The sequence below is a fragment of the Lemur catta genome, chromosome 12 (genome assembly GCF_020740605.2).
Source record: "Lemur catta isolate mLemCat1 chromosome 12, mLemCat1.pri, whole genome shotgun sequence".
Classification (NCBI taxonomy): domain Eukaryota; kingdom Metazoa; phylum Chordata; class Mammalia; order Primates; family Lemuridae; genus Lemur; species Lemur catta.
In genome coordinates, this window is record NC_059139.1 from 10,619,973 (window position 1) to 10,634,121 (window position 14,149).

General features: G+C 39.0%; 1 protein-coding gene across 1 annotated transcript in view; it reads right to left on the minus strand.

Annotated features, from left to right (window-relative positions):
* MARCHF11 (membrane associated ring-CH-type finger 11) overlaps positions 1-14,149 on the minus strand; it is a 100,201-nt gene that overhangs the window by 11,992 nt on the left and 74,060 nt on the right. Inside the window, exon 3 of the mRNA XM_045566268.1 lies at positions 8,708-8,900. Within this exon, the coding sequence (XP_045422224.1) occupies positions 8,708-8,900 (193 nt within the window). The remainder of the gene's footprint in view (positions 1-8,707; positions 8,901-14,149) is intronic.

A 14,149-nucleotide genomic window follows, 5' to 3' on the forward strand; every position in this document is an offset into this window, starting at 1 on the left:
TGAAGGCTTGGCACACGGTAAACAATGCAGGGACTGTGGGCTCAGTAGATAACTGACACCTCCTTGGCTAGGCTGTCCCCAGTTGGTGGAGACAGCTGAAAGTGTCATAAGAGTGAGGCATGGGCCCCTCCCCTTAGAAGGCCTAAAGAGTTAATTAGTTCAGAGAGACCCTTCCACGCACAGCACTGAAGGGCAAGCGGGATACGCAACAAGCTCCCTTCTATTTTATTTCCCAGGGTTTGAAAGGCAACAATATCACTAATAATCAACTACGATAATCTTTAGAGAAATTAGTAAACATCAGTATGATTAAGGCATAGAAAAGCCTATAATTTGTATCGCCAGAGAACAGAAATAATAATGGTCTGCTTCTCAAAGCATGTGAAGGATAAAGCTTGGCTTTTCCTCTGACAATTTGGAATTACAAAGGGCCAGTCTGCCTCTGCCTCACAGGGGCCGGCCCAGAGCGTGTTCACACTGTCCAGATCCGAGACTCTTGCTTGCGTTTCGGGCTCACCGTGTTGAATCAGACTCTTTCTAAATGAAGCTGAGGCATTTCCTGGGGCATGAAACATGCTAAGATATTCTGAGCCCAGGAATAAAATCTGCGCTTGTAAAAGATTTCTACTCTATTTAAGAAATGATTCCAAACGAGCTAGCAGAGTGTGCAAATCTGCAACAGTCTCGGCTGCGCAGGCGCAGCTCCCCTGCAGTCCGGGCTCTGCCTGGGAGGAAGTTTGCAGGGAACCCCAGAGGGGCTTGGGCAAGACGAGAATGTTCCTGTCCTCCCTACAGAAGCGCTGTGCAAAGGTCTCCTAAGTAGCCGAAGCATGGCACCGGGGGGACGGAGGTCCCCAATCAAATTATAGATCCGGAAATGGAGGTATTTCCTGGAGCAGAGGTGGCTCATACACTTCTTACGTCTGGAGGGAAAAATTATAGTGATATGAAGATTCAAAAAGGAAATACTGAACACTGGGCTAATCAACTTTCATGGGTATTATGCCAAGCAGTGTTTAAGTTGAGCTGCTTTTCTCACACGCCGTATGATTCATGCAGACGTACCCACTTTAGTGCTTCCTATGAAACTCGGGATGAGATAAATACAGCAACAACGCCTCCCACCACCTGCCTACCACTGCAACCCAAAGTGCAACCGCAGCCCTTGAGCAGCCTTCCGCACCCCACTCCGGGGCTGGACGCCGGCCTGTGGACTTTCAAAGCCTGGTTTTCCTGAGTGACCCCAGTAGCGCAGATTCCAGAAGTGGTAGCGGTGCTGGTGATGCAGGTGGAACGAAAAGTCAGATCTGGGCTCCATCACCTTGTAGAGAAAAAAACTACTTTACATATATGTGAAGTTTTTTGATTAAAGTTGCTGACAATTTTGCATGGGATGGAGCTGCCCTGCTTGTGCAGCCCTGAGACGTGTGTGTTTCGGGGGGGCTGGCAGCTGTGGTCCCCACTTCCCATAGGGAAAGTATCTTCAGAGGAGGTGGCCCACGTCAGACCACACTCAATTTGGGAGGCCTAGCAAAGAGCTTACTCTTCTCAGACATCCTCAGCCCAGTGTGGGACAGAGGCCCTAAGGGGTACAGGGAACATTCTAATTGTTCTCTCAGTAATTTTACATTCTTCACTTGAAACTATTTGATACATTTTATATTTATCCATAAATATTTTACAGCTTTAAAAAATGCCATCTATCAACAATGGCCCAAGGCCGGCACATTTTACAAATCTTACCAGCAGATGCTCTTTTCAAATGTTTTTAACCTAAAATAATTTAAGGACTATTGTCAACTTGTGAGTCACGCTGAGAGGAGCCAGAGGGCATGGAAAATTTTTAAAAGGAGTTAGTCTAAAAGTCATTTGTATTTCGTTTGGAATACATTAAAAACCTTTTCTTTAACGGTAGATTTACCCTCTTAATTATGCTTTGCTTATGCTAATTGGTCTACATTCACAGAAAGCAAACTGCAGGGAGGAAGATGGCCGGAAAGCACCATGTCAGGAGGAGGCGACCCGGCCATTAAATAGACAACTGGGAACTTACTTGTCATCACCAGTCTAATTACCCTGAAATTCTTCGTCAGAATTCTTTACTGGGACTCATATGACAGAAACAGAGTTAGAAAATGTACATTTTACATTTCAGGTCAACAAAATGTTAAATCATGTGCTACCTTTAGCTGTTCTACCTGGAAAAATATAGCAGAGTGAAATAATATCGAAAGCAAGAGGAAAATGTTATCCTAGGTTTTTAAATGTAAATATATGTCTAATGTAATCAATCTAAAACTGCAGGAATATATTATATTTATTTATTATTCTGAAGTTCTATAATGAAATGTGAATATATTACCAACTGGTAACTCTAAAGTTTTCCTGTGTGTGCCCAAATAGCTTTAGCTAGATATATTGTCAAATATGAAAAATAGATTTTAGAAGGAGCTATAATACCTATAAGAATTTACGGGGATTTAAAGAAAACTTATTTTAGGCTGGGCGCAGTGGCTCATGCCTGTAATCTTAGCACTCCAGGAGGCCGAGGCTGGAGGATCGCTCGAGGTCTGGAGGTCAAGATTAGCCTGAGCAAGAGCGAGACCCCATCTCTGCTAAAAATAGAAAGAAATTATCTGGACAACTAAAAATATATACAGAAAAAAATTAGCCGACCATGGTGGCACATGCTTGTAGTCCCAGCTACTTGGGAGGCTGAGGCAGAAGATCCCTTGAGCCCAGGAGTTTTAGGTTGCTGTGAGCTAGGCTGATGCCACGGCACTCTAGCCCAGGCAACAGAGCGAGACTCTGTCTCAAAAAAAAAAAAAAGAAAAGAAAAGAAAATGAAAGAAAACTTATTTTAATTCAAAATATAGGAAAAATAAAACTTTATGTTGGAGAGTATGAAATTTTTGCAGAAGGAAAATTTTTTTTCAATATGAACTATAATTGGTACAGTCAGGAGAAGACATTTTGATTTTATACTCATCCTAGTATATCTCAGGTTATTTTTTTAAATTCCCTAATTTCTGTAGCTTTCAAAAGTAAGAGAGCATAAACAATTACATCATGCTTTATTTCATTATTTCAAAAGAGCCCTGGGAGATGATATTTTTGGTTCCTGGTGGGTATATCAGTATGTGTTTGTGTGTGTGTGTATGTGTGTGTATCTATTCTCCCCCATTCTGCATGCTTATGCTTTAGTTTGAGGAATAAAATAGTATGAAGAACAAGCAATAACAGAATCAGAACTTCAGCCACAAATCGAGGGGAAGCCATTTTTCTTGAGGCAATTTCAGGGAGTACTTTCTACACCAAAAAGAGACTGAGAAGTGAAATCCCCTCAGTGTTAGAAGTACAATAAATAGAAGAAACTGACCCAAGGGCTCCTAAAATGTGCTGGAGAATGCAGGGTTTTTGAGAGGCAGTGATCTCTGGTCTCAATTTCTCCTTACAGTGTTTCCCTGAGTGTTTAGAGAACACACCTACTCTATGTCCCTGTACATCACATTCCAGTGCGGTCATTTTTATTTTCTTAAAGAAAATTGCTCCACAAGTTTAAATAGTTATAGAATTAATTTTAAGAAAACCACTCTAATGGTGTTAAATGTACTTAAAACCACCATTAAAAGGTCAAGAAAGTGGTGATGCCCATGGCTGGCAAGGTGTGGGAAAACAGGAACTCTCGCATGTTTGAGGGGAGTATAAATTGGTAAAGCCTTTTTAGAGAGCACTGTAAAAGGACTTATCAAAATATAGCACGTGCTCATTGCTACTCAACCCAGAATTTCCACTCCTTGGAATTGTGCCAACAGAAACATTCGCATAAAAGGATGTCTTTGCAGCACTGTCCCCAATGGGAAAAATAGGTAACCACCTAAATATTTATCAGTAGAAGAAAGGCTAAATACATTGTTATGTATCTGTCATAATAGAGAGAAATCTCTAGATCATACTATTGAATGAAAAAGACTATTTGCTCAACACCTTGTATAGTGTGATCCCATTTACATGAAAAAAATTACATAAGTATCTATGTACCTACAGGCATGTAAACCTAACAAAAAAAATCTGGAAGATACATCAAAATGTTGAGATGGGACATTTCCGCAAAGGAAGTGGCATAGTAGAACAGGGGATGTGAGTGAAATGGTCTTTTTGTAACTTTATAGATTACACAATTATAAACAAAAATTGTGTGTGTGTATGTGTGTGTTATGTGGATAATTAAGAAAATTAAAAAAAAAAACAAAAGCAATGCATGTGCGTAACTGTGTAACCATAATCAATTCCTTCCCATAATATTTCATGGAAGATCAAAACATTTTCTGGACTTGGATTTGCCACTAATTTACAGTGTTGATCAGATTAGGTGCAAGCACTGCCATCTGTATTTCGGGAATACCACTAAATGTAATAGGGTTTTGCTTTGTTGCTTCTGTAACAAGAAACTGAATTCACCTAATCTGGTTCCACCAGACACTAAAATGAGTTGGTAACTGCTCTTATGCAAGTGAATCAAATGACCCCTGTCTTCATGTGGCCTTCTCCTAGTCCCTCAAATTTTTCATCATTAATAAATATATTCCTCTGGTGGCACAAGCTTCCTTTGGTATCACACAACCAACGGAAGTGGTGGTCTTCTGTTTCCTCAAGGCACACAGTTATGGAGTGAAGAACCAGATCCTCTGCCCAGTGCCTTCTTCTATGCACTTGCTCTTCATTTCTGGGCTTGCTAATCTCCCTTTTTCCCCTGTGCAAATCTTTATAGGAAGGAGCCAACAAAAACCTGATTCATTACCTATTCCTAAATTACTGCCACTGCCACCAATAGCTTGGTGATTTAAATCCTTTATATTAGTTTTCCTGATGTACAATCATAGTCTGAATGCCATCTATTTAAATATTTAAAAGAGCTCCCCAAATATAATATAAAGCTGTATCTCTTCATACTTCAATTTCCTTAAAACAGATGTGACTTTTATAAATGTAGATTGAAATATACTTGACCCACAGAAGTCTTCTAAAAAATTTTGGTAACCAAAAAGAGTCATCTGTCCAACATATCCCCCATTATGGCTCTCTGCCTAACTCTCGGCAACCATCCTCTCACGTTAATGCCTTCCTTTTAAACTTCCCGAGCTCATTTTTACTTTATTCACCTCTCTTGGAACAGTTTCTTTATCATTTAGGAAGTACAACCCATTTATAAAGACAAGGTGAAACTTGTTAATCAGCCCCTGCACACTTACTCCATTATGTAGAATCTGTGCTGTTAATATAGTGGTCACTAGCCATATATGGCCATTTAAATTAAATTTAAATTAATTTAAATAAAATTTAATTTAAAATTTAGTTTCATTCTCACTAGCTACATTCCAAGTGCTCAATAACCAAATTTAGCTAGTGTTTATGGAACTGGACGGCACAGATATAGAACATGTTCATCACTGCAGAAAGTTCTACTGAACCACTTTGATCCAGATATTTCAACTATAATAGTACCTGGACCCTTGGGAGAATTCAGAACATCAATAGCAAGAAAAAAAACTATGTCTTGGAAAAGAAGAAAATGTATTAGTTAATGAAGGAAACCAACAAACAAATTCACTGCATCTGAAAATAAGTAAACAAATTTTCCCAAGTAAATAAGTGTTCTACGAATCCTTAAATTTCTATTTAACAATACAATTCTTCCTAAGCATTATATGCACTGGCTAGATTATAACATTTTTGGATTCTGAGATAATCTATGGATTTTCAGAATTATTTCTTCAAAGAATATTTATGAAGCTGCCAATCTGTTCCTTCTCATTTAGGTGTAATCAAGTTTGAAAAGTTTGGACAGATAGGAATGAGGGAATGTTTCCCAGTGTTTGAAAGCCCTCAGAATGGCCGGCCAATCCCACATTCTCCAACAGTGAGAAGCCGGCCAGTGCTCCATTTGCCAGGTAAATCTATTCATCTTTCTGCCCACTTGGCCATCATTTCCCCACGAAATCTGCTCGAAATCTTCCCCTCTCCCTGTCCCACTGCCATTTCCTGCGTTTACTTCATAATGGTGCACATCCAGCTGCATTCTAATGACTTGCATGCCTGTCCCGTGAGGCCATGAGCTCCTTGGGGGCGGAAAAGTGACCAACTCGTGTTTGTATTCCCAGAACCTAGTGCTATGTCTGACATAGACAGCTCCCAATAAAGATTATTAAACTGAGCTGAGCAAATTGGACTCCGAGGTGTAAATCTGATTTCACTCTAACTCTCACTGTAAGACTTCCAGTCAGGAGTATTTAAGGTATAATCAACGTAATCGTGATCTTTGTTACTGTCCACACTTAGCATGCAGACATTTGAATTAACCCGAAGTGTCAACAGGAGCTATTGCTACTGTGATCCAGGTGGCTACTGGCAGCCTATGTGCATTGTGCTTCCTTTACTGTGTTTCTAAAATTCTTGAGAAAAAAAATAAGATTTTCTCTGGGCCAAAATAGACTAATTAGTGAGGTAGCCAAGTGAAATAAACAATGTTCAATCTGAATTCTTTAATATTTTTCAAAATATACAAATAGATCACTGAATGATGAAATTTGGATTTGATGAGCCAAAAGACAATAAGAAGTACTGTCAATATTTAAAACCCAGATAAAAAATTACGCTCCAAAATGTCTCCAAAAAAATGGCAGCTGTTTTTGTTTCTAAGATATCTGACTTTATAAAATGAGCAAATGCTCAAATTTCAAGAGAAGCTCAAATTTGTCATTTATCATTGAAGGATCATTGGAGTTCATATGTCCGCGTTCTTGAAACCAGAATTCTAACAATCTTGATTAAAATACTGACATTACCAATCAAAATTCAAGATATAATAACTCCACACTAAATGCAAGTTGTGAAATTTTAAAAAAAGTTATTTTCTAACCATGGAATGTATGATCTTTTTAAGTATTATAATGATATGAAGAAAGTCAACTGGAATTTTTTTCCCTCCAGGTTGGATTGGGATCCTAGTGGTTCTTTTATTTTGCATTTCCCTTTAATATCAATGGAATACCACATTTTATAACATTCATACTGTAAAGTAAACACTATCTTTGAATTTGTTGAGGGATTCAATTTGTAGAACAATTTTATGATTCTTCTTTATTTACAGTGATGCCCTAGAGATTGTATTTGAATAGAGATTCAGAATTGCCAAATGCTTACATATGCATTATCACCTTTAATGTGAATTGTTCATACACATGATCAGCCCAATTATTCAGGTAACATCTTCTCAGTTTATATGTTATTCATGACATTTCCCTCCCTGTTTTTTTTCTTTCTTGCCTGAAATTTGATCATTTTCTTTCCTATTAGTCTTGCACTACTGACAGGGAGGAAAGAAAAAAAAAATAGGGAGAAGTCAGGCTGATCCCATTTTAAACATTTATACAGTTCTTTTAGGAAAAAAAGACTGAAGAATTAAACTGCTAGTTAAAGTGAAACTCTAATAAATAGAGGCATTAATTTATCTCAGAGTTATTTCAATGTTTCTGACATTCAAATCTATGACTTCTAATTAATAACATAATTATTTCATAATCATTATTTCCTCTATTTTGACCTGCACAGCAGGGATTCTTATTCCCATTTTTATAGTTGAGAGATGAAGCTGACCTGCCCAAGCAGAGGCCAGGATTAGAAACCAAGTCATTGATCCCAAGCTTAGCTCTCCTTACCTGAAGTCTGTGGTTCTTAAGCTCTAGCGTGCATCAGAGCCTAGCAGGGGCCCCACCCCTGAAATCTCTGATTCAGTAGGTCTAGGGTGGAGCCTGAGATGTGCATTTTTTAAAAAGTGAGGCAACTGCTGCTGCTGCCAGTGGTTCACAGACGACACTTTGAGAATTGCTGCTTCAAATCATGGCGCCCTCCTTCAGCTCTTTAACACCCCAGTAAGCTGTAAACCCCCTCGGAGCAGAGGAATTCTTTCGATACTGCGATGCCCCTCTCCAGCCACTCTCACCTGCCACCAACTGGTCACCATCACAGTGCCTGTGGCACCGCCCACGCACCACATAAGTGCTACATGAATAGCTTCCGTTTTCTCATGGTATTAGGGAAAAGACAGATTGGTCAAGTGAAACACAGAAGTAATCTTCCAGTGGGGCCTATTTTAGCTAAAATGTTTGATACTTTTTCTTCTCTAAGCCACCGAATTTATTTAATGAAGCAAAGAGACATGGGCTGGCAAGAAAAACTGTCCCCAAGTCCCTGACCTTCCAAGGAGCACTCCACACCCTCAGGGAATCTGGGCAACCACCACAAAGACAGACATCCAGCTGTCCGTCCCCTCCCCAAACACACAATGCAGGAGGCCATTTGCACCAGTCCATGTTGCCCTGCTTTGTAAAGGGGAATTGATTTGCCTCATTCCTAAATAATTTCTTCAGCTCCTCCTCCTTCCTTTTGGTTGCAAAATATATCACTTTGGGCATTATCCTGGATTTTTGTTTTTGGTTTTTTTTTCCCCCAAACTACTTGGATATAAAAATGTTACGCTTTTTTATAAAAGCAGCCAAATTGTGACCCCTGCAGACAGTTAATTAACTGGTGAACCGTGATAATTCGAACCACAGCATTCTATGTTAGATCCGACTGGTGAAAACATAATCGCTGAAAGAAACGGATTATACTGACAGTTTGTTAATGTTTAAGGTCGTGGTCTTACCTATGCACACTAGATCCATAAAACCATACATTCCATAGCAGATTTGAAAAAGGATGTCCTTCCTCTGCCACACTGCATAGGGGCTGAAGGCTGACCAGAGGAGCCAAGTCACACTCGCTATCAAGAACAGGGATCCTAGGATTACAGCAATCATCTGAACTTTCTCAACCAGTGTTATAGAAATGCTTTGCCACTAAAAGAAAAACAGAGGCATGTAAGAAAGAGGTGCTGTGTATAATTAAAAAAGAAAAAAAAAACATTTTCAGCCCCATGTTTCTCTTCATAATGTTAGACCCTTTGCAATCTGGCCCCCAAATGAATTTTTCCATTCCATCCAGGCTATAAAACATAGACAAGCAGATAAAGATTAATGAATTGCCTTAACTTCATTATTTTCAGTAATTCACCACTCTGCAGGTTTAATCTAGTTTTACTCCAGATAATATTATGGAGTGTGAATGGCTGAGGAATATTTAGTACCTGGAAATCATATTATTATCTTTCACGCATGCATGAAATTAAATACACTCTGACCATTCATGGTGAGCTCTCCTCTGTCTGGTAATTTATTTTGCTCTTAACACATTTGGATAATGCAAAAAGAGGGAACTGTCTCTTGTTTTTGTAGAAAAAATTTTAAAAATAAATAAATAAGTTATATAAGAACATCAGTAAAAAAAACTCATTTAAGATAACACACTAGGATAATCATAAGGGAACGATGAAATTGTACATTATCTGTTATTGGTACATTTCATATACTCAGATATTACTGACTTTTTATTATCTAATGGGTAATCCATGAAGAATTTTTGTCAAGATTTAGAATTTGTAAGTAAGTGGAGTATCTTTGAAACTCACAAACTGTTTTAGCAGACTCTTCAATGGGGAAAATAATTTGGTGTTCTAAGTATCAACATTTGAAAGGATTTACAGCACAAGTGATCAAAAATCCTTCCAGGGTGCTATCACCTTGAGAGGATTAATTAGTCATGTTCTCACTTTTGCATAATTAAAACAGAAACAAAACTAGAATTGTTATGGTTTGCCAGTAAACAATGAAACTCAAAGCAACCTGCATAATGTCATTTTGTGTGAAAGAACTCTGGCTGTTTTAACATATGGCTTCTCAGAAAAATTTCTAAACAGTTTTAAATAATCATTTTAAAAAATGAGCTTAAGCAATATGTGTCCATTGCTTAATTTCCTTAAACTCTTTACTTACCTTAAATCTGAACATATGTAACCCCAAATAGCAAATCTATCATACTTTCCCTCTCTCCCTCATTGTCTGTCTGTCTCTCTCTTTTACATACACAGACACACCATAAATAATTTACATATAACATTTTAAATATGCATCTGACCCTGCATATTAATGGATACTATTAAATTCTACATTTCTTAAAGATTAAATACCAATATACATTTGAAATATTTTATTCTCCAAAGTCATTTACTTTATTTTTCTTTTAAAAATCAGAACCAAACAACAAATAAAGTTTGGTGAAATACTATAAGATATTTCCATTAATTTTAATGTGAAGATTGATTTATTGAAAAATGGCTCTTGCTTTTACAATTTGGAATGAATAATAAACTAGTTGATGGTATTTTTGTCATTACAAATGAATCAATGCTGTATTTCAAGCATGTTTTTGGAGGTTTTTTCCCCCTAGTTTCTTTACATAATTTTTAACACATTCATTCCAAACCACCAGGCATTTGAATCTTAAACCATTTTAAATTTGGTATCAACAAACAAATGTGAAGTGTCAGTATCTCTTGTTCTTGTTTAGTTTTGATGCTCATTAAAATTTGCTTTGAATACAACGTGTTAAGCAATTAAAAAAAAAAAACTACCTACAGATAGCATCCATTCTAGATGGATGTTGCCATGTCTATATGCATTATCTTACCTGTTACCGATTTATTAATCATAACAGACAAAAACAAAGCATACTTAAGTAGATCAGGCAAAGGTGTCCAAGCTGTGTGTGGGTGTACATGTTTGATTTTCACATGGTGGGCCACATGTTCAAAACCCATATGCCTGAATCACAGGAGTCTTGAGTAATCAAAGGTGGGTGAGAAGAATTTGCCAACAACAAACAGTCTTTACTGATACCTATTTTCTTTTTGCCAATAATTCATGTTACAGGTTTATGATGTAATTTTACTGAAGTTAAATTTGAATAGCTCAATAACGTATAATTAATTATATTTAGCTTCAATTATACCTACTAATTAATTGGTCCAAGCCTGCTTGCATGATAGCTCAGTAACAACACGGTGGCCACAAACACAGTGTGGTCAGTCCCTCCTGGAAGCTTGGACACAGACTGAGGTTGGATACAGTGGCTGTGGCATTTCCCGGGACACAGAAAACCAGGACAGGGAGCACCGACTGTGAGGGATAAGCCACTTCTATTTCCTGTACGGCAAGTTTCTGACACATGAGGTTAGCTGTTCCTTGGTGGGGAAGAAGAAGCTTACCAGGAGCAAGAAACACTGACCCCTCACACTTGTCTCAGTGACACCAAATTTAAAATGGTTTACAATTCAAATGCCTGGCCGTTGTAAACAGAATTAATGTGTTTAAAGTTATGTCACGAAACTAGGGGAAAAAAGAACAACTTTTGACTATAGTACACTGGGAAGCCTAATTATTTACTAGCATCATAGAAATTATTTTTTTGTTGTAAATCTAAGAAGTAACTTGGGATTGTTGAAGCTTATTTTTAAAGGAGGATATGTTATACAAATGGGCTCCCTGAAATTTCGATATAAAAATTTTTATAGAATTTGGTTTTATATAAAAATAATGCAAATAAGCAAATGTGTTCAAAAGTAAATAGATGTTCTTCATATACTGATGAACCTTAAAATTAACCTCATTTCACTGAATAGCTAATGAGGACAACCTATTTTTAAAAATGAAATTATTAAATTTTATTATGAACCTAGGAATTTCTCCTTGAACACTGATATTTTCTTGGCAATTCCTTTGCCCACTATATGCTGTGCTTTCTTATTTCTACCAGTATGTGCAAAAAGGGGGATTGTTCTTATCCTTCCCCTAGGAAAAATAATTCTGTCTCCACCAGTGGAAAACACTCACCCAGCGTCCTTGCCCTGGGAAGGCTCACACTATCTAACAGCTCAGCCTCAAGGAGCTGTGTTAATGGACCATTACCTTGGACAATAAAAGTAGAAGATGAGTCTCTTAGGGCTTCTCTCTCTACCCCAATGGTATCCAAGGGCTGGATTGAAGTTGGTAAGGTATTTCTGAAACTTGAACAAAAATTTTCAATGGCTAAACACACTTTTATCCCCTAAAGAGATACATGCGGGGCAGTGTGTGTGTCCGTGTATGAGTCTTTTGTTCAACTTTCCTCCCGTGTTTGGAAAGGAAAGTAATATAATAATAACCAGATTGATTCTAAATAATTGCCATTGTTTTATTTCATTCTGTAATGTTTACATATGTGTGACTCTTTTATATTCCTGAAAAGCTGTTCACTTCAACAGAACCAATTATTATGCCTATTGTTCCAGCTGAAGTGGGACCAACTGGCTCCTCTTTTGGGATTTCACCCTTGTTTAGTGCACTAGAAGTAATTTGCTAACAATAGCCGATATTTGTATATGACCAATACATGCCAGGCATTTTTCTAAGAGGTTATATGTATTAACTCATTTAACTCCCACAACAACTCCATGAGGGAATTACTATTATCATCCCCATTTTGCAGATAAGTAAACTGAGGCAGAGAGAGGTTAAACAACTTGCCCAAGGTTATACATCTAGTCAGGACCAGAGCTGAGATACAAACCCAGGCAGTTTGGCTCCTAGGTTCATGTTCTTATCACTTACCCTAGACTATGGCATAATTTGGCTGAGCTATGGTAACAATTTGTCGCACACACCCCTATCTCTGCAGTGCCAAGACAATTCTGATGAAAGTTCCGAGTCTATCTCCTCTGGTCTGCTGAAAGAGCTTTCCAGCCAGACTTGCAGCCCTGAGTCCTTCCCTGCTCCTCAATATAATTCTGCAATCTACGTTCCTAATACGAGGGGAGCTGCCCCTCTACGCACCATCAAGCAGGGCTAAATGTTTGCTTCCTCACATATCCTCTGTTCCTGGCATGTAATCGTTGCATAAGGATTGAAAAAAAATGGGATGGAAGGAGATTAAGAGGAAGAGAGGGAAGAAGCAGGGAAGGAAGGAAGAGAGGAAAAGAGGGAGGGAGGGAAGGACACCCCTCAACCCCTCAATTCAGCGTCATCCGACTTCTATTTATTCTCCCAGATGCCGCGTACCGTTTACTTTGGTCCCTCTGTGCCTGTGAGCACGCTCCGTCCTTGGCATGCAATGCCTTCTCCTCTTTCCTCACCTGTCCACACCTGGCTCCAATGACACTCTTCTAAAAAGCTGTCCCCTCATGCCCTCGCTGTCCCCTCATGCCCTCCCTCCCCTAAACAGGCCCCTCTCTCTGGGCCGCCACGATCCACTGTTTGTACTTCTGGTTAGTGCGGCTGCTTCTTCCCTTCTTGCTTGGATCCCAGATGGCCATGTAGCTCCCGCTGTCCAGGGACTGCAGGTTCCCCACGGCAGAAACTGAGTCTCCTTCCCCTCACGTTCGCCACCCAGCTGAACACACCCAGGAAGTGCTGGAAACACATGGAATCCCGACTTTAGTGCCCACGGCCCATCCGACGGCCAGGTGAGCCGTTCCATCACTGCCTGCAGCACAAAGTCCCGGCTCTGGCCAAACCACCGCTTAGTCAACAAGTGCGAATTCCAACTCAGACCTCTGTCTCCAAAGCCTCAATTCTTTCTAAAATGCCCTTCTTTCTGCCATCTCTCTCTCTCTGTTCCACCCCCCTTCCCTCTGCCCGCTTAAACTAACACATGTTGCCTCTGAAAAGAAAAACAAACGGGCACAACTATACCTATCTAAAAGGTGCTTGTGGGAATGGAAAAAAGTCAGTATATGCAAAAAGCAGTTCAGCAGAGTTCCAAAATCTGACCCCCAGCTTTCTAAATGGCATCTTTTAAATACTCCTTGAATCTGAAAGCTGCAGTTTGTTAATATTAACATGAAGAGGACAATCTCAAGGAGTTACATCTCTTTAATTTTAACGAAGGTTTGGAAGAAGGTAAATAACTCACACTGGAAATGATTTAATATTCTCTTCATAGGTAACTGTTCAGAGATATACCAGTAAGGTCCCCCAGACCTACAAAGATCTGGACGAGGCAGGCGGCCCAGGATCGGGTGTGCTTGTGTGTGAGGGCCCAGGTTAGCGGGGAAATCAGGTAAGCACTCCAGTAATTACCACAGACAGCTGTGAAACCACAGCAACTACTGCGCTCTTCTCAATGAAATCTGACTAATTATTACTGCCTTCGGAGAAGAAAGGGTGGAAGAAAAAGC